General features: G+C 41.1%; 1 protein-coding gene across 4 annotated transcripts in view; it reads right to left on the bottom strand.

Annotated features, from left to right (window-relative positions):
* CSE1L (chromosome segregation 1 like) overlaps nt 1–24678 on the bottom strand; it is a 61906-nt gene extending 37228 nt beyond the window's left edge. Inside the window, exons 1-5 of one of the 4 annotated variants that reach the window (XM_080682881.1) lie at nt 24003–24033; nt 9701–9742; nt 9091–9210; nt 6120–6215; nt 2494–2636 (exon numbers count right to left, since the gene is read on the bottom strand). In XM_080682881.1, coding sequence (XP_080539007.1) covers nt 2494–2636; nt 6120–6215; nt 9091–9210; nt 9701–9719 — 378 coding nt within the window. In that variant the 5' untranslated portion in view covers nt 9720–9742; nt 24003–24033. Of the gene's footprint in view, nt 1–2493; nt 2637–6119; nt 6216–9090; nt 9211–9700; nt 9743–23702; nt 23791–24002; nt 24034–24525 lie in introns of those variants that run through there. The other 3 variants (XM_080682882.1, XM_080682884.1, XM_080682883.1) reach the window with 3 other exon arrangements.
* Nucleotides 24679–27772: the final 3094 nt, after the last annotated feature.

The following is a 27772-nucleotide window of genomic DNA, read 5'->3' as shown; positions in this document are numbered from 1 at the left end:
TGCCCTTGGCATTTTAATTATGATGTGTCTTGGTGTGGTCCTCTTTGGAATCCTCTTGTTTGAGGTTCTATGCGCTTCCTGGACTTGTAAGTCTATTTCTTTCACCAGGTAGTGGAAGTTTTCTGTCATTATTTCTTCAAATATGTTTTCAATATCTTGCTCTCTCTCTTCTTCTGGCACCCCCATAATTCGGATGTTGGTACGTTTCAAGCTGTCCAAGAGGTTCCTTACACGATCTTCATATTTTTGGGTTCTTTTTTCTTTTTGCTCTTCCAGTTGGGTGTTTTTTGCTTCCTCATATTTCAAATCTTGACTTGATTCTTGGGATCCTCTAGTCTACTGTTGAATTTCTCTATATTATTCTTTATTTCAATCAGTGTATGCTTAATTTCTGACTGATCCTTTTCCATTTTTTTGGCATTCTCACTAAGATCCTTGAAGGTCTCACTAAGTTCCTCAGAGTTTTCTAGAAGATTCTTGAGTAACCTTATAGCTGTGGTTTTGAACTCTATATCAGTAATTTGCTTTCCTCCATTTCTTTCATTTGTGACATGTTTCTTTGTCTCCACATTTTGGCTGCTTCCCTGTGTTGATAGAGTGGCTTTGTGTGCTAGGTGTCCTATAGGGCCCAGTGCTCAGCCTCCCCAATCACCTGAGGTGGACACTCTTGGTGCACCCCTTTGTGGGCTGGGTGCACAGTCTTGTTGTAATTAAGCCTTGATTGCTGTTGGTATCACTGGGTGGAATTGACCTCCAGGCCAATTGGCTATGAGGACCAGCAGTGTCTACAATGGAAGAACTGCTGTGCTTAACCTCAGTACCTCCTTATGGGGCAGGACTTGCTTCAGTGGGGCTTTGGTGCTCACTGAGTCTGCTCCTTGCTTGTGTCACTTATGGATATGAAGAGTTGTAATCTGGAATGGTCTCACATTGACCACTGGGTACACTGGCTCTTGGATCTCCAAGGAGGTGCAAAGTCAGCCACTGCCTGAGGCCATCCAGCAGGCGCTACATGGAGATCTGCAGATTTCTCCTCTTTGGGGTTTGGAAGTGCCCAGATGAGGCCCAGCTGTGAAGCAAGGTAGCTACTGCCACCAAGAGCCTTGGGTCTTCTTTTGGAAGCTTTTGAGCTCTCTGACCCAGCTGCAGTTTGTTAGGTTAGGCTGCGAAAGGCCAGGCCATTCATATGCAAAAGCTGCTGTGAACAGCTTGGGTGGGCTTGTAAATTGGGTGGGGCGAGGTCTCAGGGAATCACCAGCACAGAGCAAACAGCAATGGCTGCCAGTCAGCCGTCTCTGCATCCCGCGCCCCCATGCAGGAACAATGATCACTGTGAGCACCTCTGAGAGAAAGCCGCCCTCGCGTTCCAGCCCGGTGCCAGAGAGTCCAGTTTCTCCGTATGAGTCTTGGTCCCCAGAGTCTCTCCCTGAACTGGAGTTCAGAGCAATCGGGAGCTTGTATCTCCCTCCCAATTGAAAAAAACAACCCCATTACCAGCCTGTTTCATGCGCACCTCAGTACCTCCACACCTCCTCCCAGTCTCAATGTGCTTTTTTCTTTCCTCCTAGTTGTAGAACTTCCACTCAGCCAGTTTTCCTGTGGTTCTGGATGATAGCTGTTTTGTCTTTTACTTGTAGTTTTGATGTGGTTGGGAGAGGCAGCAAGTATAGGTGTTTACATATGCCCCCATCTTGGTTCTCGTTATTTTGCATTTTATAAATTTTCATATATATGAAATTTTCAGCTTTATATAATTTTTCCCAGTCCACAATACAAACTGCTTCAGTTATTCACTTAGACTGTTTTCCCATATGTCTCTTCAGAAGACAAAGAGCTAGAATTAAACGGAGGTTAAAACCTAGTTTCATAATCCTCTAGCAACCTGAGTTATAAAGTTGAAGTAATCTATATGAATTCAAATGAAACAGGAACTTTGGAAAAGTATCCTTCTTTCAGGTTTTCTACACAGGAGATCGTGCCATCTATGAACAACGATAGTTTTATGTCCTCCTTTGCTCCTTTTTATTTCCTTTTCTTACTGCATTAGCAAAGACTTCCAATATAATGTTTTTAAAAAGCTACCTGGCCAGAGCTGATTCTTTTTTTAGTCTACTGATGTGATGAATTGCATTAATTAATCAATTTTTAACTTTTTAATTAAATTTACTGGGGTGACATTGGTTAGTAAAATTATATAGGTTTTAGGTTTACAATTCTATAATACCTCATTTGTATACTGTATTGTGTGTTCACCACCCCAAGTCAAGACATTAATTAATTTTTGAATGTTGAACAAGCCTTGCTACCTAGAATAAATCCCACTTGATCATGGTGTGTATTTTTATACTCTCTGCATTTGATTTGTTAGTATTTTGCTGAGGAGGGTGCTGTTTAATTTTATCTTTAATGTGTGTCCAAATCTTTCAGGAGCACTGCATATATAAATCTTATAAACATACAAGGTATTGAACTATGTATTCACAAAATACTTACAATTCTCCAGTTTCTTTTAATATAGTTCTTGAATGTTACTGAGGCACACACTTTGATAACATTATCCTGGGACTTCTCCAGTAATGTTAAAAGCAACAGTGGGTAATTCTGATTTCCTTCCACAGATTCAAGAAACTTCTCAGCTATAAAAGAATTTCCATGTTAGATTTGTTATTATAATCAAATCTTTCTACTTTATGTATATGTGGAACTATGTATATCTGATTTAAGCATCATAAAATGGAAAAGATCTTTTTCCCTTTGGAAACCTATCAAGGGTCTACTGAGCCTTACTTTCCTTATCTATTAAAAGGACTATATATGATGTTATATTAAACTTACATAATACCTCAGTTTTCAAATCATTTGACTCACCTGATTCTCACAAACCTATAATGTGGCCTCATCAGAAGACCACCCTATCTGAAGGAGAACCTGCTTCTTGAAGAGTTTAAGTGACTTTAGGGCAAAAGTTACACACTTTCTCTTGTTCCAGAAGGGCTATTATTAGTACTATTAGTAATAGTAATATTATTTCTTTTTACAGTATTACCGTGATCAAAATTAAGTAAATTCCATCTAATATGTTATTATTAACTATATGAGTCTGGAGCTTTACTCACATATATTATTTCATTAAGTTGTCACTATTACCCAGAGAGGTAGGTAATTTTATCCTCATTTTAAAGACAAGGCCACTGAGGTTAAGTAACTTGTCAAAGGTCACAGAGCTAGAATATTTCATCACTGAAAAAGTTTTCGTCTTGTCCTTATTCGACCACACTAGACTTCAGTTTTCTTCTAGATATACACATTTCTAATACCAGCAAAAAATTATACTAAGATTTTAACACATAGTCACACTGATATTACACTTAGAAATATTAAATACCCTAAGTTTACTGATTACACAGTGAAGGTGTATAGCACTTCTAATTTTTCCTATCTTAAGCCTCACCCATTCCAAGGATCTAATACCCATTGAAAAAAGCTGCTATTAGCACCTATTATTTCCTACAATGTGATTTAGCCTAGCCGGTGTTGCTCAGTGGTTGAGCCTTAACCTATGGATCATGAGGTCACAGTTTAATTCCCAGTCAGGGCACATGCCCGGGTTATGAGCTTGATCCCCAATGGGGTGGTGCAAGCGGTAGCCGATCAATGATCCTGACAACTCTGACTAAAGATGCCTCTATCTATCTATCTATCTATCTATCTACCTACCTACTTTTTAAAAATATGTTTTTATTGATTTCAGAGAGGAAGGGAGAGGGAGAGAGAGACAGAAACATCGATGAGAGACAATCCTTGATCGACTGCCTCCTGAACGACCCCACTGGCGATTGAGCCCATAACCTGGGCATGTGCACTGACCAGGATTCAAACTACTACCTCCTGGGTCCATAGGTTGACGCTCAACCACTGCGCAACACGGGCCGAGCTAAATCATATTATGGTAGAAAATAATAGGTGTTAACAGCAGACCTTTTCAATAGGTACTGGATCCTTGGAATGAGTGAAGCTTAAGATAGGAAAAATTAGAAGTGCTACACACCTTCATTGTGTAACCAGTAAACCTAGGACAGTGGTCGGCAAACTCATTAGCCAACAGAGCCAAATATCACAGTACAACGATTGAAATTTCTTTTGAGAGCCAAATTTTTTAAACTTAAACTTCTTCTAATGCCACTTCTTCAAAATAGACTCGCCAGGCCGTGGTATTTTGTGGAAGAGCCACACTCAAGGGGCCAAAGAGCCGCATGTGGCTCGCGAGCCGAAGTTTGCCGACCACGGACCTTAGAGATTTAATATTCCTCTCTGAACTCAATAAAAAAATATATATTTAAAAAAATAATATGATTTAACACTTTTCTTCTCTCTGAATTGAGTCCCAAGAGTTTAACTTCCATCCTCAAACCTTTCCGCTTTCTGTCACGATGTCTTTCTTGAAAGATGAGAAATGAACTGGAACATGTTTTTAAGTAGCAGACACAGTTTCGTACAAGTCTATCAGGCTCTCACCGTTTCCTTAGTGTCAGCATTTTGTACAGGGCAACACACTATATCCATGATTTGGGGGAAAGCCCATATAGACTGCCAGGTCTCTTTCTTAAATTATAATTAATATCCTGGAAGCAATTTTCTCATGAGTTTAAGTCTATTCCTTTCTGTGTTCATTTTCCTCAACTTGCGCTCAGAATATTCACACTGACATGTTTCCACACACTCAATGAGCTTCAAAATGTCTTCCAGTTTATCTATACCACTGTCACATCTCAATAACCCATGAGAAGAGTGGTATCTGTAAGCTGGAATCCACTATACATTGCCAGCTCCATATCATTTTATAAAGATGTTGAGTCAGTCTACTACCAATCCCTGAGAAATATGTCCACAACTCTTCCCAGAAACACCAGTTTATTCCTACACTCTGTCCTGGATTCATAAAAAAATGCCATCTTCACCTTGAAAGACACAATTATTAAAAATAATTTTAATAGATAATGTTGGCAGAGGCTTTCTTGGAAAGTCTAAGAAGATTAGAGCCATTAGTTTCCCTTTATCCAAGAACACATTACTTCTTTAAGCACTAATGGGAAGTTCACAAATTTTTCCTCTTAGAAATCACAAAGGCTAGGATGAACGCATTAACATGTTTACAATTATATGTTTTACATGTAACATCAGTATGACACACACACACGCATTCATTTGTGTCTTCATGGGGCCCTTCCAAAATCCTCTTCATGAGCACGCACACTAGTAAATTCTAAAGAAGATTAAGAGCATTTCTGGTTAATATGGCTTACATCAAGGATCCTCAACTGACTACTTACAGGACACATATGGCCCTCAAAATTAGTTTGATTTGTATGAATTTCAAAATTGTTCGAAGTTATTAGTTGCTATCATTTAATTAAAAGTAAGGACATTTCATATAAATACCCTTATTTTTCAAGTAAAGCTGGAAATACGATTTTGCAAAACTAGTTTGAATCCCCCTAAGACAGCTGGTTCCAAATAATAATTGCCCCTTAACCAAAGCATATAGTCACAGGAGATTACCAGTCCCCACTTGGCCTGCTCCCTCATTTACCTTCACATCTGATTCCTGTGGGCACCTGAGTTGCAAGTCTAAGTTTATACTAAGTTTCTCATGGAAACTGATAGGTCTTAAAATGTAATAATTAAATCAATCCCAGCATGAAGATTATACATGGAGTGTCTGATTGCCTGGTTTCATTCACTTAATCACTTTTTAGGCAGTTAACACTCATCTCTATGCCCTAATTATTATCTTTCTAAAACTGGCAGGTGTAGGGAATTTCAGAAAAGTGAAGGGACAAAGCATTCTAAACATATTAGTACTTTATATTCCAGAGGAGGCCAAATAAAAGCTATTTTACTCAAAAAACAAAACCCAAAAACCCCGCACCACCCTATGCTATAACATTTGAAGATAGCCAACCACACACTTTATGGCTACAGAATGAAAAATAAACTGTCTGAGAATCCAAGTGTAAATCTTTTTTTAATCTATATTTACAAATAGCAGTTGGCATAAAGTTTTCCCTCACCTGTCCTTTAAGAATATATCAACCACAAACAATATTTATTCTCTTTACCTGGACGTCTGATGGCAGGATCAGGATCAAGAGTTTTCTTTAAATATTCTGTTAGTGTTTGCAAATTTGCGTCACTGAGCTCCATTGCGATAAAATCTAAAACAAGAAATGAGGCTTGGTAACTGGTCACAGGTGAACACAGTAATGTGCATAAAAAATCATTTCATGTTATCAGTCTTCTCTCTGAAAGTCATTCTTGTTATGTTTGGGCATGGACTATAAATCTGACTCTGACCTAAGATAAGAAGGGCTTTTCTGAAACAATGGTGAGATAATTTTGATATACAGTAAAGGAGAAGAAATAACATGTCATAATTTTAAAAAGATAGGCACAGAAAAGCAAAATTGAAGGCTTGATCAAAGTCACCATAAAGTTGATCTAATATATGAAACAGAGTAAAGGGTAAAAAGACTCACAAAGAATGTTTTTAAAGTCCTGTCATAAAAAATTAAAAATTAGAGGAGAAACCAAGATGGCGGCATAGGTAAGCACCTACACTGCTGCCTCGCACAACAATTTCAAAACTACAACTAAAAGACAAAACGGACACCATCCAGAACCACAGGAAGGCTGGCTGAGTGAAAATTCTACAACTAGAAGGAAAGAGAAGAGCTCACAGAGAATTGCAGGTATGGCAAAGGGTCTTTGTGTGCGCAGAGAAGAAGGGCGGCTGAGAGCCTGGCTGACTTTCTCTGGCGGGAGGGGGAAGGAAGCCCCCGACCGCACTGAACCCCAGTTCCGGGCGAGCCCCTGGGGACCCACGCTCTTACTGGGGGAGTCTGGACTCTCGGCCGGAGACTCGGGAGCTGGGGAAGGCAGAAGTCTGAAGGCGCGTGCGTGCCAGTGCGCACAAAGACTGCGGAGGTTGCCACAGGCTTTCCCTAGTGGAAGGGAGTAGGAGGCTCCTGACCGCACTGAGCCCCAGTTCTGACTGCACTGGACTCCAGTTCCAGGCGAGCCCCTGGGGACCCACGCTCTTGTGGGGGGAATCTAGACTCTCGGGCGGAGACTGGGGAGCCAGGAAAGGCGGAGGACTGAAGGCGCATGCGTGCCAGTGCGCACAAAGGCTGCGGAGGTTGCCACAGGCTTTCCCTAGTGGAAGGGAGTCAGAGGCTCCTGACTGCACTGAGCCCCAGTTCTGACTGTAGTGAACTCCAGTTCCAGGCGAGCCCCTGGGGACCCACGCTCTTGTGGGGGGAGTCTGGACTCTCGGGCGGAGACTCGGGAACCGGGGAAGGCAGAGGTCTGAAGGCGCGTATGTGCGCACAAGGGCAAGGCTGACAGGAAGCCAAGACTGAGACTCCACCCCATCCAAGCTGAGCACAGAGGCTATTGCAATTTGGCAAGTCTAATCCTATAAGGCTGTCTCCAGCACTGAACTTCTCCCAGCATAGACACAGCTGATCCTTACAGCCAACTGGCCTGGAGGTCAATTCCTCCCAGTGATACCAACAACAATCAAGACTTAACTACAACAAGGCTGTACACACAGTCCACAAAGGGGTGCACCAAGAGTGTCCACCTCAGGTTAACTAGGGAGGCAGACCCACTGGGCCATATTGGAAACCTAGCACACAAATCTACCGTAACAACTCAGGGAAGCAGTGAAAATGTGGCATCAAAGAATCAGATCACAAACGAAAGAAATGGAGGAAAACAAACGACTGGATATAGAATTCAAAACCACGGTTATAAGGCTTTTCAAGAATATCCTAGAAAAGGCCGATAAATATAACGAGACCCTCAAAGATATGAAAAAGGACCAACTAGAAATTAAACATACACTGACTGAAATAAAAAATATTATACAGAGACCCAACAACAGACTAGAGGAACACAAGAATCAAGTCAAAGAATTGAAATACAAAGAAGCAAAAAACACTCAACCGAAAAAGCAAAAAGCAAAAAAAAAAAAAAATCCAAAAAGTTGAAGATGGTGTAAGAAGACTCTGGGACAACTGAAAGCGTACCAACATCAGAATTATGGGGGTGCCAGAAGAAGAGAGAGAGCAAAATACTGAAAACCTATTTGAAGAAATAATGACCGAAAACTTCCCCCACCTGGTGAAAGAAATAGACTTACAAGTCCAGGAAGCACACAGAACCCCAAACAAAAGGAATCCAAAGAGGACCACACCAAGACACATCATAATTAAAATGCCAAGAGCAATAGACAAAGAGAGAATATTAAAAGCAGCAAGACAAAAACAGTTAGTTACCTACAAGGGAGCACCCATACGACTGTCAGCTGATTTCTCAACAGAAACTATGCAGGCCAGACGGGAGTGGCAAGAAATTTTCAAAGTGATGAATAGCAAGAACCTACAACCAAGATTACTCTACCCAGCAAAGCTATCATTCAGAATTGAAGGGCAGATAAAGAGCTTCACAGATAAGAAAAAGCTAAAGGAGTTCATCACCACCAAACCAGTATTATATGAAATGCTGAAAGGTATTCTTAAAGAAGAGGAAGAAGAAAAAAGTAAAGATAAAAATTATGAACAACAAATACATATCTATCAACAAGTGAACCTAAAAATCAAGTGAATTAAAAACCTGAGGAACAGAATAATCTGGTGAATATAATAGAATCAGGGACATAGAAAGGGAGTGGACTGATAATTCTCAGGGGGAAAGGTATGGGGGGTTCATGAAGAGACTGGACAAAAATCATACACCTATGGATGAGGACAGTGGGGGGGAGGTAAGGGCAGAAGGTGGGGTGGGAACTGGGTGGAGGGGAGCTATGGGGGGAAAAAGGAGAAACAATTGTAATAATCTGAATAAAGATTTATTAAAAAAAAAAAAGAAAACAAAGATTAAAAATTAAACCAGCAAACATATATGCACCCAATATAGGAGCACCTAAATATATTAAAAACTTCTGCCCTCGCTGGTTTGGCTCAGTGGATAGAGCACTGGCCTGCAGACTGAAGAGTCCTGGGTTTGATTCTGGTCAAGGGCACATACCTTGGTTGCAGGCTCCTCCCCGACCCAGGCCCTGGTTGGGGCTCATGCAGGAGGCAACCAATCGATGTGTTCCTCTTACATTGATATTGCCTCTCTGTCTTTTCCTCTCACTTTCACGCTCTAAAAATCAATGGAAAAATATCCTCTGGTGAGGATTAAATATACATATAGATGTGTGTGTGTGTGTGTGTGTGTGTGTGTGTGTGTGTGTGTGTGTGTGTCTCTGTGTGTGTGTGTATACACATCCTTATATGTAAAAGCCCAAGCTACCATTATGACCAAACGACTGGTTGTCCAGTCGCTATGATGTGCAATGACCACAAGGAGGCAAACGCTCAACGCAGGAGCTGCCCCCTGGTGGTCAGTGAGCTCCCACAGCCAGCCAACCTCCCCTGGTCCCTACTCCTGGGCCGGCAAACCTCCCGCGGCCCTTCCCCCCATCTGGCAGGCCCTGTCCGGCAGCAGGCAGACCCTGGCCCTGATAGGCCCTGATCGCTGGCCCGACTTAGGGACCCCACCCGTGCACTAATTTCATGAACCGGGCCTCTAGTATACATATAAAAACTTCTGGAGGACTCTAAAGGAGAGATAGACAGCAATACAGTCATACCTACTAGGGACTTTACCATCCCGCTGACTTCACTGGATAGATCTTACAAACAAAAAATTAACAAGGAAACAGTAACTCCAAATGACACATTGGATCAGATGGATTTAATTTACGTTTATAGAACATTTCACACCAAAGTGCAGAATTTACATTCTTCTCAAGTGCACATAGGTCATTCACAAAGATAAGACCACATGTTAGCACACAAAACAAGTCTCTACAAGTTCAAGAAGATTGAAATCATATCACGCACCTTCTCAAATCACAATGGAATGAAATTAGAAATCAACTACAGTAAAAACACTCAAAAACATTCAAACACATGGAGGCTAAATCTCTGGGACACAGCAAAAGCAGTCCTAAGAAGGAAGGATTATAGCATTACGGGCCTACCTCAAAAAAAAAAAAAAAAAGATAAATTAATAATAAGCTATCTAATCCTACAGCTTAAAAATTTAGAAAAAGAAGAACAAGAAAAGCCCAGTGTAAGTACAAGTAAGGAATTAATAAAGATCAGAGCAGAAATAAATGACAAGAGACTAAAAAACAAAACAAAACACAAAAAAACAAACAAACAAAACCCACCACAATACAAAAGATTGATGAAACCAATACCTGGTTCTTTAAAAAGATAAACAAGATTGATGAATCTTTAGCCAGTCTCATCAAGAAACAAAGAAAGATGACCCAAATAATTAAAATCAGAAATGAAAGTGGTGAAATAACTGACACCACAGAAATACAAAGGATTGTAAGAAAGTACTATGAGCAACCACATGCCAAAAAGATGGACAATGTGGATGAAATGGACAAATTCCTAGAAAAATGCTATCTTCTAAAAATCAGGAAGAATAAAAAAACCTGAATAGGCCAATAACACTTGATGAAAGAACAGGAACAAGACAGGGATGCCCACTCTCACCACTCCTGTTTGACATAGTACTGGAAGTATTAGCCATTGCAATTAGACAAGAAGAAGAAATAAAAGGCATCCAAATTGGAAAAGAAGTAAAGCTGTCCTTATTTGCAGATGACATGATATTGTACATAAAAAACCCAAAAGACATATAGATCAATGGAATAGAATAGAGAATCCAGATATCGACCCAAACCAATATGCGCAATTAATATTTGACAAAGGAGGCATGAGCATACAATGGAGTCAAGACAGTCTCTTCAATAAATGGTGTTGGGAAAATTGGACAGATACATGCAAAAAAATGAAACTAGATCACCAACTTACACCATATACAAAAATAAACTCAAAATGGATACAGGACTTAAATATAAGATGGGAAACCATAAAAATACTAGAGGAATCCACAGGCAGCAAAATCTCAGACATATGCCAAAAGAACTTTTTCACTGATACTGCCCCTAGGGCAATGGAAAATAAAGAGAAAATAAACAAATGGGACTACATCAAAATAAAAAGCTTTTGCACAGCAAAAGAAACCATCAACAAAACAACAAGAAACCCCACTGTATGGGAGAACATATTTGCAAATGTTATCACTGATAAAGGTTTAATCTCCAACATCTACAGGCAGCTTATACAACTTAATAAAAGGAAGATAAATGATCCAATAAAAAAATGGGCAACGGACCTAAATAGAATCTTTTCGAAAGAAGACAGAAGGAAGGCCAACAGACACATGAAAACATGCTCAAAGTCACTAATTATCCGAGAGATGCAAATCAAAACGACAATGCGATACCATCTCACACCTGTCAGAATGGCTATCATCAACAAATCAACAAACGACAAGTGTTGGCGAGGATGCGGAGAAAAAGGAACCCTCGTGCACTGCTGGTGGGAATGCAGACTGGTGCAGCCACTGTGGAGAACAGTATGGAGTTTCCTCAAAAAACTGAAAATGGAACTCCCATTTGACCCAGTAATCCACTTTTAGGAATATATCCCAAGAAACTAGAAACACCAATCAGAAAGGATATATGCACCCCTATGTTCATAGCAGCACAATTTACAATAGCTAAGATTTGGAAACAGCCTAGGTGCCCGCCAGCAGATGACTGGATCAGAAAACTATGGTACATCTACACAATGGAATACTATGCTGCCATAAAAAAGAAGGAATTACTACCATTTGTAGGCACCTGGATGGAATTAGAGAACATTATGCTAAGTGAAATAAGCCAGTCAATGAAAGAAAAATACCACATGATCTCACTCATTTGGGGATAATGAAAAACATTATAAACCGATGAACAAAAAGATACAGAGGCAGTAAAGCATCAAACAGACTGTCAAATTACAGCGGTAAGGTTAGGGAGAGGTGGGGGAAATAAGAGATCAACTGAAGGACTTATATGCATGCATATAAGAGTAAACAACGGATGCAAAACATTGGGGGGTGAGGGCATGTATGGGAGTGGGGTGGGGAGGGCAATGGTAAGATATGTACACATAAAATACCTTAATAAAAAAACAAAAAAACACTTGATGAAATAGAAGCAGTAATAAAAAAAAACACTAGCAGCAAACAAATGCCCCGGTCCAGACAGCTTCACAGGGGAGTTTTACCAATCATTCAAAGAATTAACACCTATTCTCTTCAAACTATTCCAAAAAATCCAAGAGGAAGGAACACTTCCCAGCTCTTTTTATGAGGCCAGCATTATCCTAAATCCAGAACCAGATGAAGACACTACAAAGAAAGAGAATCACAGGCCAATAACCCTGATGAACATAGATTCTAAAATCCTCAACGAAATATTAGCAAATCAGATCCAGCAATATATTCAAAAGATCATACACCATGAACAAGTGGAATTGATTTCAGGAATGCAAGGTTGGTACAATATTTGCACATCAACAAATGTGATGCATCATATAAACAAACTGAAAGACAAAAATCACATGATCATATCAATAGATGCAGAAAAAGCATTTGACAAAATCCAACACCCATTTTTGACAAAAACTCTCAATAAAGTGGGAATAGAGGGATTACACCTCAACATGATAAAGGCCAAATATGACAAACCTACAGCGAACATCATATACAGTGGACAAAAACTAAAACCATTTCCCCTCAGAACAGGAACAAGAGAGGGATGTCCACTTTCACCACTCTTATTCAACATAGTAATGGAAGTCCTAGCCATAGGGATCAGACAAAAAGAAGAAATAAAAGAGCCCTAACCGGTTTGGCTCAGTGGATAGAGCTTCGGCCTGCGGACTGAAGGGTCCCAGGTTCGATTCCGGTCAAGGGCATGTACCTTGGTTGCAGGCATATCCCCAGTAGGGGGTGTGCAGGAAGCAGCTGATCGATGTTTCTCTCTCATCAATGTTTCTAACTCTCTATCCCTTTCCCTTCCTAACTGTAAAAAATCAATAAAATATATTTTTAAAAAAGAAGAAATAAAAGACTTCCAAATTGGAAAAGAGAAAGTAAAATTCTTGTTATTCTCAGATGACATGATATTGTACATAGAAAAACCTAGACTCCACTAAAAAACTTCTAGGCTTAATAAATGAATTTGGCAACGTAGCAGGATACAAAATTAACAACCAGAAATCAACGGCATTTTTATACACCAATAATGAATTATCTGAAAGAGAAACTAAATAAAGAATCCCGCCCTAGCCAGTTTGGCTCAGTGGATAGAGCATCGGCCTGTGGACTAAAGGGTTCCAGGTTCAATTCCGGTCAAGGGCACATGCCCGGGCTGTGGGCTTGATCCCCAGTGTGGGGCATGCAAGAGGCAGCCAATCAATGATTCTTTCTCATCACTGATGTTTCTCTCTCTCCCTCTATGAAATCAATAAAAATATATTTTTAAAAAAACAATAAAATAAATAAATAAACAATCCCATTTACCATCACAACATGAAAATTAAGATACCTAGGAATAAACTTAACCAAAAAGGTAAAAAAAGACTTGTGCTCAGAAAACTACAGGACGTTGAAAAAAAGAGATGGAGGAAGAAATAAACAAGAGGAAGATTATACTGTGTTCATGGATTGGTAGAATTAAAATCATTAAAATGTCCAGACTACCCAAAGCAATCTATAAATTCAATGCAATCCCTATTAAATTAACAATGATGTATTTCACAGATCTAGACCAAATACTCCAAAAATTTATATGAAACCAAAAAAGACCTCGAATAGCTGCAGCAATCTTGAGAAAGAATGACAAAGTTGGAGGGATCACAATACCAGATATCAAGTTATACTACAAAGCCACAGTCATCAAAAAGTGACCCAAGTCATTACGCTCAATTAATATTTAACAAAGGAGGCAAGAACATAGAATGGAGTTTTCAAGAGAGTCACTTCAATAAATGGTGTTGGGAAAATTGGACAAATACATGCAAAAAAAAAAAATGAAACTAGACCACCAACTTACACCATACACAAGAATAAACTCAAAATGGATAAAAGACTTAAATGTAAGACGTGAAACCATAAAAATCCTAGAAGAAACCATAGGCAGCAAAATCTCAGACATCTCTCTTACCAATGTATTTACAGATACATCTCCCAGGGCAAAGGAAACTAAAGAGAAAATAAACAAATGGGACTATAGCAAAAGAAAAAGCCTCTGCAGAGCAAAAGAAACCATCAACAAAACGAAAATGGAGCCCACTGTATGGGAGAATATATTTGGCAATGATACATCTGTTAAAGGGTTAATATCCAAACTATATAAAGAACTCATACAAATTAACAAAAGACAAATAATCAAATTAAAAATGGGCAAAGGACCTAAAAAGACACTTCTCCAAAGTGGACATACAGATGGCCAAGAGACAAATGAAAAAATGCTCAATGCCACTGATCATCAGAGAGATACAAATTAAAATGACTATGCGTATCACCTCACACCTGCCAGAATGGCTGCCACCAATAAATCAACAAATGACAAGTATTGGCCATGATGTGGAGAAAAGGGATCCTTAGTACACTGCTGGTGGGAATGCAGACTGGTACAGCCATTATGGAAAACAGTATGGGGTTTCCTGGGGGTTATAGATATAGATATAGATATAGATATAGATATAGATATAGATATAGATATAGATATAGATATCTGCCATTTGACCCAGTGATCCCACTTCTAGGAATATATCCTAAGAAACCTGAAACACCAATCAGAAAAAAATGCATGCATCCCTATGTTCATATCAGCTCAATTTACAATAGCGAAAATCTAGACAGAAAAACCAAGATGGCGGCATAGGTAAGCACCTAAACTGCTGCCTTGCACAACAATTTCAAAACTACAACTGAAAGACAGAATGGACATCATCCAGAACCACAGGAAGGCTGGCTGAGAGGAAATTCTACAACTAGAAGGAAAGAGAAAAGCTCACGAAGCATCAGAGGAGCGGCAAAGGGCTAAGGTACGCAGACACGTGCGTAGAGAGAAAGGGCGGATGAGTGCCGGGCTGACTTTCTCTGGCAGGAGGGGGAAGGAAGCCGCCGACTGCACTGAACTCCAGTTCCGGGCGAAACCCCATGGACCCAGGCTCATACAGGGGGAGTCTGGGCTGTCAGGTAGAGAGAAAGGCTCTCGGAGACTCGGGGGAGCTGCAGTGGGCAGGGGTCAGAGGGCGCATGCGCACGAGTACTCACAGAGAAGACTGAATGCGGAGGTTGCCGCAGGCTTTCCCTAGCAGAAGGGAGTCAGAAGCTCCTGACTGCACTGAACCTCAGTTCTGGGTGAGCCCCTGGGGACCCACGTTCTTACGGGGGGAATCTGGACTGTCAGGCGGAAACTCAGGGGAGCCGCGGAAGTCAGAGGTCTGGAGGCGCGCGCGCAAGGGCAGGGATGACGGGAAGCCAAGACTGTCTGCTCCGCCCTGAGACTCCGCCCCATTCAAGCTGAGCACAGAGGCTTTTGCAATTTTGCAAGTCTGATCCTATAAGGCTGTCTCCAGCACCGAACTTCTCCCAGTGTAGACACAGCTGATCCTCACAGCCAACTGGCCTGCAGGTCAATTCCTCCCAGTGATACCAACAACAATCAAGACTTAACTACAACAAGGCTGTACACACAGTCCACAAAGGGGTGCACCAAGAGTGTCCACCTCAGGTTAACTGGGGAGGCCGACCCACTGGGCCATATAGGAAACCTAGCAAACAAAGCTACCCTACCAACTCAGGGAAGCAGTGAAAATGCGGAAGCAAAGAAACAGATCACAAACGAAAGAAATGGAGGAAAACAAACAACTGGATATAGAATTCAAAGCCACGGTTATAAAGTTTTCCAAGAATATCCTAGAAAAGGCCAATAAATTTAGTGAGACCCTCGAGGACATGAAAAAGGACCAACTAGAAATTAAACATACACTGACTGAAATAGAAAATATTATACAGAGACCCAACAGCAGACTAGAGGAACACAAGAATCAAGTCAAGGATTTGAAATACAAAGAAGTAAAAAACACTCAAGCGGAAAAGAAAAAAGAATCTAAAAAGTTGAAGATAGTGTAAGAAGTCTCTGGGACAACCTCAAGCGTACCAACATCCGAATTATGGGGGTGCCAGAAGAAGAGAGAGAGCAAAATACTGAAAACCTATTTGAAGAAATAATGACTGCAAACTTCCCCTACCTGGTGAAAGAAATAGACTTACAAGTCCAGGAAGCGCACAGAACCCCAAACAAAAGGAATGAAAGAGGACCACACCAAGACACATCATAATTAAAATGCCAAGAGCAAAAGACAAAGAGAGAATATTAAAAGCAGCAAGAGAAAAACAGTTAATTACCTACAAGGGAGCACCCATATGATTGTCAGCTGATTTCTCAACAGAAACTATGCAGGCCAGACGGGAGTGGCAAGAAATATTCAAAGTGATGAATAGCAAGAACCTACAACCAAGATTACTCTACCCAGCAAAGCTATCATTCAGAGTTAAAGGTCAGAATTTCAGAGGGAAGGTGGTGGGTGGGACGAGATCAACCAAAGAATTTGTATGCATATATGCAAAACCCACACACAGAGATAATAGGGTGGTGGAGGCCTGGGGGGGATGGAGGAGAGAGACGGGCTAGAAGGGGTCAATGGGAGGAAAAAGGGGACATATGTAATACTTTCAACAATAAAGATTAAAAAGTAAATTAAAATGGACAGAGGATCTGCATTAACATTTACCCAAAGACATACAGATGGCCAACAAAAGTACATGAAAAGATACTCAACATCACTGATCATCAGGGAAATGCAAATCAAAACCAGGAGCTATCCCCTAACACCTGTTAAAATGGCTACTGTTAAAAAGACAAGAAATATCAAATGTTGGTGAGGATATGGAGAAAGAGAGCCCTGTTTACTGTTGGCAGGAATGTAAACTGGGGCAGTCACAAGTAGTTCCTAGGGAACCTGGGGAAATGTAGCCTTTTCAGGGCAACCATGCACCAAGTTAATCTGGAGCCTCTATGACAAAGAAAAAATTAAGTTCATAATAATTTTTGTAAAATGTATTAAAGCTAAGTGGAAAAGAGGTTAAGTATACATTATTCAAACTGTGCTAAAATTTACATATAGCCAAATGTATAGAAAAAACTAAAAATACACTCCAAATGTAAAGGGTGTTAATGTCTACATGATAGATATGGGAATTTTTATTCTCTTGTCATTCTTCTAGATAGTTCTAATATACAACTAACTGTATGTATTATATTTACTTTACTATCAGAAAATTATCAAGCAAATTCAGGTGCTCGAAGAAGCTTAGAAGTTGAAGACAAGACACAACTGAAATAACTACTACAGACCTATAATTTCTTTTCTCACTTAGTATGTAAATTTCTTTCACTAAAGAAATAATGTGGCCAGGCTGATAGGGCTCAGTGGTTGAGCTTCGATCTATGAACCAGGAAGTCACAGTTTGATTCCCATGGGGGCATGCAAGAGGCAGCCAATCAATGATTCTCTCCCTCTCCCTTCCTCTATGAAATCAATAAAAATATATTAACAAAAGAAAAAGAAAAAGAATGTGTTTGATTGCAGGGTACTACCCAAAGCTCCACTGGGATGTTGCATAATCCTCAGTAAAAATTCTGAATTCATAGATAGCAATTTAACTGCTAGGAGGTTAAGACAGTTGCTGGGTATTCAGTGGTCCAAGATTTCCCAGAGGCTCTGAGTCTTGCTTGAACTGAATTTGAAGGTTCTACAGATTTGGAAAGGCAAAGTAAAAGGATCCATCTCATGAAGGAAATAATGTGCAAAGTAACAGACACAGGAAGAGTACATAGCCCCTTTGGGGAATAGTGGACTTGGAGGCTGAGATCAGTTAATGTGGGTTCCTCAATACTTAAAAGTTTCATGATGTAATGTACAATAGGAATGTATTTTAGAAATGGGTAAAAATTTAATGCAAGTGGAATATAGGACCTCTGGGCTGTTAATGGTTTAAAAAGAACAGCCAGATGGGAATTAGGGAGAGGAAGAAGCCCATGACTCTGAGATTTTGAATAAAACTTAAAGGTGTGGCCCTGACCGGTTTGGCTCAGTGGATAGAGCGGTGGCCTGCAGACTCAAGGGTCCCAGGTTCGATTCCAGTCAAGGGCATGTACCTTGGTTGCGGGCACATCCCCAATAGAGGGTGTGCAGGAGGCAGCTGATCGATGTTTCTCTCTCATCAATGTTTTTAATCAACTCACTTTCCATTCTTTCTCCCTCTCCTTTCCTCTCTGTAAAAAATCAATAAAATATTTTTAAAAACACACACACACAAAAAAAACTTAAAGGTGTAGCTCAGGGATTGAGTATCAGCCTATAAACCAGGAGGTCAGGATTTGATTTGGGGTCAGGGCACATGCCCGGGTTGCGGGCTCATTCCCCAGTGTGGAGCATGCAAGAGGCAGCCAATCAATGATTCTCTCTCATCACTGATGTTTTTCTCTCTCTCTCCCTTCCTCTCTGAAATCAATAAATATATGTGTGTGTGTACACACACACACACACACACACACTCTCTAGAGGCCCGTTGCAGGAAGATTCCTGCAAGAATAGGGCTTCCTTGGGCCTATTCCTGCAAGAATAAGGCTTCCTGCAGCCTTCTGCACTGCCCCGCCTGCTTCCCTCCCTTCTCCGCAGCCCCGCTCCCTTCTGCAGGGCTTGGCTTCCTTCTACCCTATCTTCAGTCTTTGCTCTGTGTCTGGATATGCAAATTAACCACCAGCTTGGTTGGGTTAATTTGCATACTCGCTCCTGATTGGCTGGTGGGCGTGGCTTGTGGGTGTAGCGCAGGTATGGTCAATTTGCATGTTTCTCTTTTATTAGATAGGAGGCTATTTTTAAGGGGGAGGGATGCACTAGAATTGGGCAATGAGCTAATGCTATGCTTGTGCACAGTACTACTCCACAACCAGAAACCACACCTTCTAAGGAGGACAACCTGTTTGAATCTATATTCTCCTTACTACTATTGTCCTTTCCCTTAATTAGAAAACATTTTTCTCACAAGGGAAGCCAACATTCTGACTGAGTTAAGAGATACCACCACCTGTCTATTCACTTCCTTCCACCCAGGAAAAATCACACTATGGAGATGAATTATAAAATCCCACTCAACCGCACAATTTATGCAGAGGCCACCCTTTCTGTTTTTTATGTCAAAAGTTTGGAAAGTGCAACACATTTTCCTCCCTTTTTGGAGATTCACTTTAAAGATTTCAGGAACTCCAACAGAACGTTTTCAGCTTAACATTGTTTAATCCAGAGTCCCAGCATTACTTGGCCACTTTATTATGGAACACATTTTGAAAAGCAGTGATTTAATCGATTCACTTTCCATTCTTTTTTCCTGTGTTGAAATGCTGACTCTGAAATCTTGAAAGTTTACTGTTGCCAAGCAAAATCATTTACATCAATATATATGAGCTAAAAACAAAAACAACCACCTGGTCTTTCTTTGCCACATGCAAATTTATTCTATCTTTTGAAATTTATGCAAGGCAGCATGTTAGAAACTGTGTGTGTGTGTGTGTGTGTGTGTGTGTGTGTTGGGAGGATTACAGAAGTTAACTAGATCTATTTTACTGAGTTTTTAAATAAACTCAAATCTGCATTTCACTTTCTTCATTTTGTACCTGTAGCACTGTACATATCTCAATCAAAATCTCTTAGACTCCTCATAATTATACATTTTAAAAATCCAAACTCCTTTACCATGGCAAAAGTCCCATGCAATCTGGCACCTGTCAACTTCATTTTCTAACTTCTCCTTGCCTTGTCTCACACTATGTTCCAGCCACAAAAGCCTTCTTTCTATTCCTTGAACAAGCCAAGACACTTCTCTGTGCCTGTAATACTGTTCTTCCTTCTAATTTGATATTGAGTATCATTCAACTGTCAGCTATCAACTCTTCAAAAGGGCCTTCCACACCTATTATGTACTTTATCCTGGTTATACTGTTAACAGCATTAATCATCATCTCAAGTATCTTTGACTTATTATCTGTTATTTGTAAACTCCTTAGGACAGGGACTTTGTATGTTTTTGTCTCTATATGTACAGGACCTTCAACATTGCCTGGCACATAGTAGACATTCAGTAAGCATTGGATGCATGAACTAACAAATGAGCATTTGATGTATGAATTAACGAATGAGTCAATGTCAGCCAGCCAGCTAAAACATAAATCCCATTCTGAACTAGAGACTATTCTGGGATCGGCTATTAGCAGCCCCAACAGAATGCAGGAACTCAGTTACATGTCAAATAAACAAATGACCAACTAGCTGTCATAAATAATTTCTGTTCATTCAAAAGAGCTTTCAAGAAAGAAGTGAGCTCCACCTGGTTTGTCTTAGTGGATAGAGCATCGGCCCTCAGAATGAAGGGTCCCAGGTTTAATTGCAGTCAAGGCCACGTACCTCAGTTTCAGGCCTGATTCCCATCCCCCCCGGAGGCAACCAATTGATGTGTCTTTTTCACATTGAAGTTTTTCTCTGTCTCTCACCCTCCCTTCCACTCTAAAAATCAATGGAGCCCAACTGGTGTCACTCAGTGGTTGAACGACGACCCATGAACCAGATCATGGTTAGATTCCCGGTCAGGGCACACGTGTGTGTTGCAGGCCTGATCCCCAGTGGGGGGTGTAGGAGGCAGCAGATTGATGATTCTCTATCATTGATGTTTCTGTCTCTCTTTCCCTCTCTCTGAAACTAATAAAAACATATTTAAAAAAAATAAATGGAAAAAAATGTGCTTAGGTGAGAATTAAAAAAAAAAATTAAATTTGAAATCTGTCCTGTATTACTGTTCACATATGGCAGTGCTTATATTTTTGCCTCAGGGCCTTGCACTTACTGTCCCATCTGCCTGAGAGCTCTGTCCCTGGAGAGCTGCATGGCTCACTGCCCACTTCATTCAGGTCTCTTTTCAAATGTCATCTCTTTTCAGAGGTGCCTTCCTGGACCGTCCTCTCTAAGAGAGCACCCATCCAATCTCCATTCCCTTACTCTATTTTTCTAAGTAAATTTATCAGGCACATTAATTTGCTTTCTTGTTTACTGTGCCTCTCCTTCCATGAGTAGGAACTTTGTGTTTTGTTCACTGCATTCTCTCTAGTGCTTTACAACGATGAGCACCTACTCATATTGGTTGTACTATTTTCAAAAGCTACAAGCCCTTGATTGATTTTTCCATCAAAAGCATGATTTTTCACATTTATTCTGGTCAACTGTGACAAATACGAGGAAGTGGAGAAAACTGATTCTAAGGCTATGTGATAGAATAACCCTAAAATGACCAAGCTGAGGTGCTAGGATAAAACTATTTTTTAAATTTTTTTAAAAAGCATGTTGGGGAAAAAAGTGTATGTGTATGGGGAGAATGATGTTTCATAAATATGCATGCTACAATCTCTGAAAGTTAAAATACTACATAGATACTAGAATTTTAATGTTAGATAAGGGACTAAATATTTGTCAACAAACCCTTTTTATATCTCCTTAGTAAGAATGTCTATAAGCCCTAACTGGTTTGTCTCAGTGGATAGAGCATCGACCTGGGGACTGAAGGGTCCCAGGTTCAATTCCGGTCAAGGGCATGTACCTTGGTTGTGGGCACATCCCCAGTAAGGGGTGTGCAGGAGGCAGCTGATCGATGTTTCTCTCTCATCGATGTTTCTAACTCTCTATCCCTCTCCCTTCCTCTCTGTAAAAAATCAATTAAAAAAAAAAAAAGAATGTCTATAAAACCAAATTGTAAGCTTAGCCTTGATTTGGGAAAGCATGACAAACCAGGTAATTTTAGAGAATACTCCACAGGTATTCACAATATATCAGCAAGATCCAAGTCTAATTAAGTTCTTATTTGACCACAGATGAAGGTACTTTGACACTTTAAAATATTAAATTTTTGATGTGAAGAGAAACCAGAATTATATATATATATAAAATATATGTTATATATTAAATATATAAATGTAAAGTGTTATTAATTTTAAAATACTCAAACTAGAAATAGAAAATTCATTATTTTGTCTTTAAATGAAGGATGATACTGTACTTTCACCACAAAGCTATCTTTGGAAATCGCTACCAATATACACACAGAGAAAAATAAAAAACATGTACCACAACAAATCAATTATGACAGATATATCTAAATTCTAAGATTTTCCTGTTGAATGGCTGGATCTAAGTCTTGCCTCTTCCCACAGGCCCTCAGTTATAGAGGAACACCTCTGGAATAAAAGCTATGCTTTCCAATGCCATCTCAGACATCTATGACATAAGCTAATCCAAGATGTGTACCTTTTCCTTAGATACTTCCTCCACATTAGAGAACCATTCCTAATGCCTTACATCTGGAGAAAGGAAAAGAGATCCAATGTATGAAAACTATCTGGCACACATACATCAAGAACATGACCCAATCCTAGCCGGTTTGGCTCAGTGGATAGAGTGTCAGCCTGCAGACTGAAGAGTCTCAGGTTTGATTCTGGTCAAAGGCACCTGCCTGCGTTTCGGCTCAATCCCCCATAGGGGGTGTGCAGGAGGCAGCCAATCAATAATTCTCTCTAATCATTGATGGTTCTACCTCTCTCTCTCTCCCTTCCTCTCTGAAATCAATAAAAATACATTAAAAAAAAAAAAACATAACCTAACATCTCTCCACCCTCTGCTTTCTGCTCACAGAACCATACACCTTAGTATCAAATCCAAACTCTTTAAATTGCCTACAAAGCCCTATGTGACCTGGCCCCTGGATACCTCTCCCTTCTTCACACACTACTCTAGCAAGCTGCATTTTCCTCAGATATTCCATTATTCCAAGTTTGTTCCTGTCCTTGAGCTCTTGTACTTTCTATTCCCTCTGCCTGGAATGTTCTGTCCCCTCACCTTTCCATGGCTGGTTTCTGCTTAAATGTCACCTCCACAGAGAAGCCTTCTTCATCATCAGATCACCTGTTACTTGTCCCTATCTGAAACTATCTAATTCATTTATGTGTATTGTTGTCCACCCCTCCCTGAACATAAGCTACCCAAGGGACAGAACCTTGTCCATTTTTGCTTCTTCACTGTATTCCCAGAGATTAACAGGCAAATAATATTCATAAATATGCATGCTACAATCTCTGAATAATAATAATTGTGCATCTGGCGGATGGCAAGCACTGGCCACTTGGACACAGCAGTGAACAAGACAGGCAAAAGCAAGGCCCTTTATTGTCTTTCTTGACATTTTAGCAGTCAAGAAAGACAATAAACAAGTAAACTATTAAGGGATTATAGATGACAATCGATGCATGAAGTATATAAAAACTAGTGCGAAGTGATGAAAAGTTGAGGAGAGGTGCGTCAAAGAAGGTCTAACTAAGGTGAGTAAAACCTGAAGGATAGGGAGCCAGCCTTGCAAAGGTCTGATGTTGGTCATTTCCACGCAAATGAAAGGCATGTCCAAATGCTTTATAGTGGGCATGAGCTTGGAACGTTTAAGAAAAAAGAAAGGCAGGTCAGTATGTCCACCGTGGCTAAAGAGGAAAGATAGGTGGGAAAGGTGGTCACCTGAGATGGGACTGTAAAGCGCGGTAATAACACAGTGGATCCTCACAGCCACTTTACCAGGTAGACTACGTTTTCAACCCCATTTTGCAGATAAGAAAATGGAGACTCAGACAGGTGAAGTGAACAGCCCTAGGCTACGCTCCTAGAACGAACCCAGGCGTTCTAATTCCAAAGCCCATGCTCCGAATTACCAAACCATACAGCGTTTCCCCCAACGGGGTATCCCATATTACAGGTCAGTACATGGACTAGAATTTAATCCTGACAAACAACTCAGCAAAGTCACCATGCCCATTTTACAGTCGGAGAGAATGAAGCACGCTCCTCCTTAAGAAGGTGAGTCCAGGGAAGGGGCGGTCGGGGGGCGGCCGGCATCCTCCGCGGTGCAGCCAGACAGGCCTTGCCGCGCCACTCCACCCACGTTGCGGGTGACCGGGTCTCGAGAACGGACGCGCGGCCATGACCAATGAAAGGCGGCCTTCCCGAGCGACACGCGGCGGCACAGCCAATCAGAACGGCGCTAAAGGGGAAGGGGCGGGCGCTCGAGCGCGTTAGGCCGCGCCGCGGCTGCGCTCGACCCGCTACAGGCCCGGCGAGCCTCAGACCTGAGACACGGCGAGGCGAGGCGAGGCGAGGCGAGGCCGGTGAGCGAAAGCAAAGACCTTGTTCCAGGGCCGTGCCCGACACACAGACCCACATTCCGCTCTCTCCCAGAGGCGCGGTCCTTGCTCCCCAGCGCTCGGGAATGCAGGGAGTGCCTCAGCCCATCCCCAGCGGGATTCCCAGAGGCCACCCTGCCAGGCCGTGCACACCCCGGCCTTACCTGGTGGGAATATGGGAACAGAGAAGAAAATCTAGGCCGCGGACTGCAGCCGTACTACCCACTCCTGCCGCCGTTCCACCTCACATTCAAACCCGGCAAAATGGCGCGGCGGCGAGGCTGTGGTCTGGGCGCATGCGTGAACAGGGCAGAGGCAGGGGGCGGGGCCCCACCCAAATTCGAAGGACCAATCTCTCATTTGCATGCCCCGGCTCTGTGTTTGCGCTGACGTCACAAGCGACAATGCCATTTGGTTCAGAAGGTTCTAACAGGCTTCACAATTCCCATTTTCCTAAAATAAGCACAGATTCAGTGAGTGGCTGCTGGATTGTGACCTATTTTGATGTCAGGGCTTGATGTCAAGCACGTAGTAAGTCTTGAACGAACTGCCCAAAGTCATGTCCATAGCAACTCAGACAAGTTGGTTATGTTAGAGGGAGAAACAGAATAAACAAGATAATTTCATATCATTATAAGTGCTATGAGGATAAAATTAAAACCAGGATGATATGACAGGCAGTGACTTGGAAGGTCAATGGGAGGGTCCCAGAAGGACTCTGAACAGGTGAAAATTGGCCCGAGTTTCAGTAAGAATACAGGTGCGTGTAAATCAGCCTGGAGAGCATTTCAGGAGGAGGGAATGTCAGTAGCAAAGGCTCTGAGTCAGGAATAAGACTGGGGCTTAATGAAGTGGAGCCTGTTACAAGATGAAATTAGGCCAGCCTGAGCCAGACAATGTAAGCCTCATAAGGCAGTGTTTGGACTATGTCTTAAGTGCATGACCACCAACTTTATATTTTAAAAGGCCCACTAGTTGCTGCTTGGAGTATGGACTGTATGGGGGGAAGAGCATGAAGCAGGGAGACCAGTAGGAAGGCTGCTGGAGACATCCAGGAAGATGTTATGGCCTGAACTAGGGTGTGTAGCATGAATATGGAGAGAAGTAGACAGATTCAGGATATATCTTGGAGGCACAGAAGGGGATTTTTTTACTCTTGGATCTCACCAGTGCTCATTTTCTCCTTTCTTTGGACCCCCATACTAGAATTTTTGGCCCTTTTTTCTTTTTTAACCTTTTTATTGAATTTATTGAGGTGAGACGGGCTAACAAAATTATACAGGTTTCAGGTGCACAGTTCTACAACACATCATCTGTACACTGTTTGGCCCCTTTTTTGTGTCTCCATTTTTTGCATAATTCACTTCTTTCCATCAGTGCAAGGGAATTCTTTTATGATTACTTTGATTTCTGCTAGTTGGCTGGAACAGAGGGAAACCATTTTCTATACAGGATTAGATGGGTTGGAGAGCACTGCTCTAGGTTTGGAATTAATTTGTTCCTTTTAAACTTCATTGAGCTCTGCCCTAAAAGATGATCAAACTCTAACATGGCTTCTAGTAGCATAAGGCCATTTCCCTAGGATAGTTTCCTAGGCAAACTCATTAGTCAACACAGCAAAATATAAACAGTACAACTATTGAAATTTCTTTTGAGAGCCAAATTTTTTAAACTTAAACTTCTTCTAACACCACTTCTTCAAAATAGACTCGCCCAGGCCGTGATATTTTGTGGAAGAGCCACACTCAAGGGGCCAAAGAGCCGCATGTGGCTCACAAGCCGCAGTTTGCCGACCACGGCCTTAGGACAAGTGAAGCACAGGTTGTTCAATGCTGCCAGGAGAATTTACTGTTTTTCTAGCCAACACCTGAGGATAGGCCCCAACTACCCTTTCTTAGAGCATTTGATTAAAAGGACTTACAAATGTAAACTTTTCCTCTGTCCCTTTGATATATGTATCTTCCACAGTTCAGGAGTGTTCTTCTTAAGGGTCTGAAAGCCAATCCTTTGAAATCTAATCATCAGGAAGGTAGCTCCTCTGGAAGCCTAACTTAGGAAAATGCTAGCTTGCAGACACAGCTGGCCTAATCACTTTTTTTTTTTTTTTTAAGGGAGCAGGCTCTTCATTTTTAGATCATCCTCACCTGAGGCTTTCCCCTTTGATTTTTAGAGGGAGTGGAAGGGAGGAGGAGAAACATGATTGTGAGAGAGACATATCTATTGGTTGCCTGCTGCACGTGCCCTGACCAGGGACAGGGGATCAAGCCTGCAACGGAGCTATGTGCCCTTGACCAGAATCAAACCTGGGACCCTTCAGTCCACAGCACAAAGCTCTATCCACTGAGCCAAACTGGCTAGGGCTGGTCTAATCACTTACATGTTGATCAGCCCTTTGTAACTTTTCACTTGAGCCCCTGCTCACTCCCTTATTCCCTCATTCTCCCTTTAAAATGTCCAATCAGCTCTGCACAAGTCAGAATGGAGCTCAGCTTTCTCCCCTACTGTCAGTAGTTACTAAGAAAATCTGTTTTCACAGCCTTATCAATCTTTGTCTGTGCTTATCTTTGACAGCACTCTGTCACATGTAAAAGCAATTCCTATGGATAAAATGTAAAAAGTTGTTGTTCTTGAATGAAAAGGTTATGAACATGAGTTTTGGTAAAAGTACTAATCTTATTACAGCCACAAACCCTACAAGATTTGACCTCTTCCAACCTGTCTGACCTCATCACCTTCCTTCTTCCTCCCCGTCACCCTCTCTCAGCTCAGCCACTCTTTCTTCCTTTCTGTTCTTCCAAGCTCCAAGCTTATTTCCCCCTTAAAACATTCATACTTGCTCTTCCCTCTGCCTAAAATGCTCTTTTTCTAGATCCCTGAATGACTGGCTCCCTCTGTACATTCAGATTCCAGTTCAAATGTCACCTCCTCAAAGAGGCCTTCCACCTGTCTGAAATTATCCACTCTCCACCACCCAATAACATGACATTCAGGGTTGCCAGACTTAGAAAATGAAATACAGGACACCCAGTTCAATGTGAATTTCAGAAAAGCAATGCATAATTTTTTAGTATAAATGTTGTATGGAACATATTTATACTAAAATAACCATACATGGTTTACCAGAAATTCACATTGAATGAAGTGTCTTGCATTGTATGTGGCATCCCTAGCTCCATTTTATCATTCTGTTTTCTTTTTTTTATTTGGGATAAATAGAAAAAACAAACAAACATTGATTTGTTGTTCCACTTATTTATGCATTCATTAGTTGACTCTTGTATGTGCCCTGATGAAGGTCAAACCCACAACCTTGGTGTATTAGGACGATGCTTTAACCAACTGAGCTATCTGGCCAGGGCTCATTCTGTTTTCTTCATAACATTTGATTGTCCTTGTTAATTCTTTTTCCTC

The sequence above is a fragment of the Plecotus auritus genome (assembly GCF_963455305.1).
Source record: "Plecotus auritus genome assembly, chromosome: 8".
NCBI classification, from domain to species: domain Eukaryota; kingdom Metazoa; phylum Chordata; class Mammalia; order Chiroptera; family Vespertilionidae; genus Plecotus; species Plecotus auritus.
Note: the sequence above shows the minus strand (reverse complement) of the source record. Positions and strands in the feature narration are given on the sequence as shown.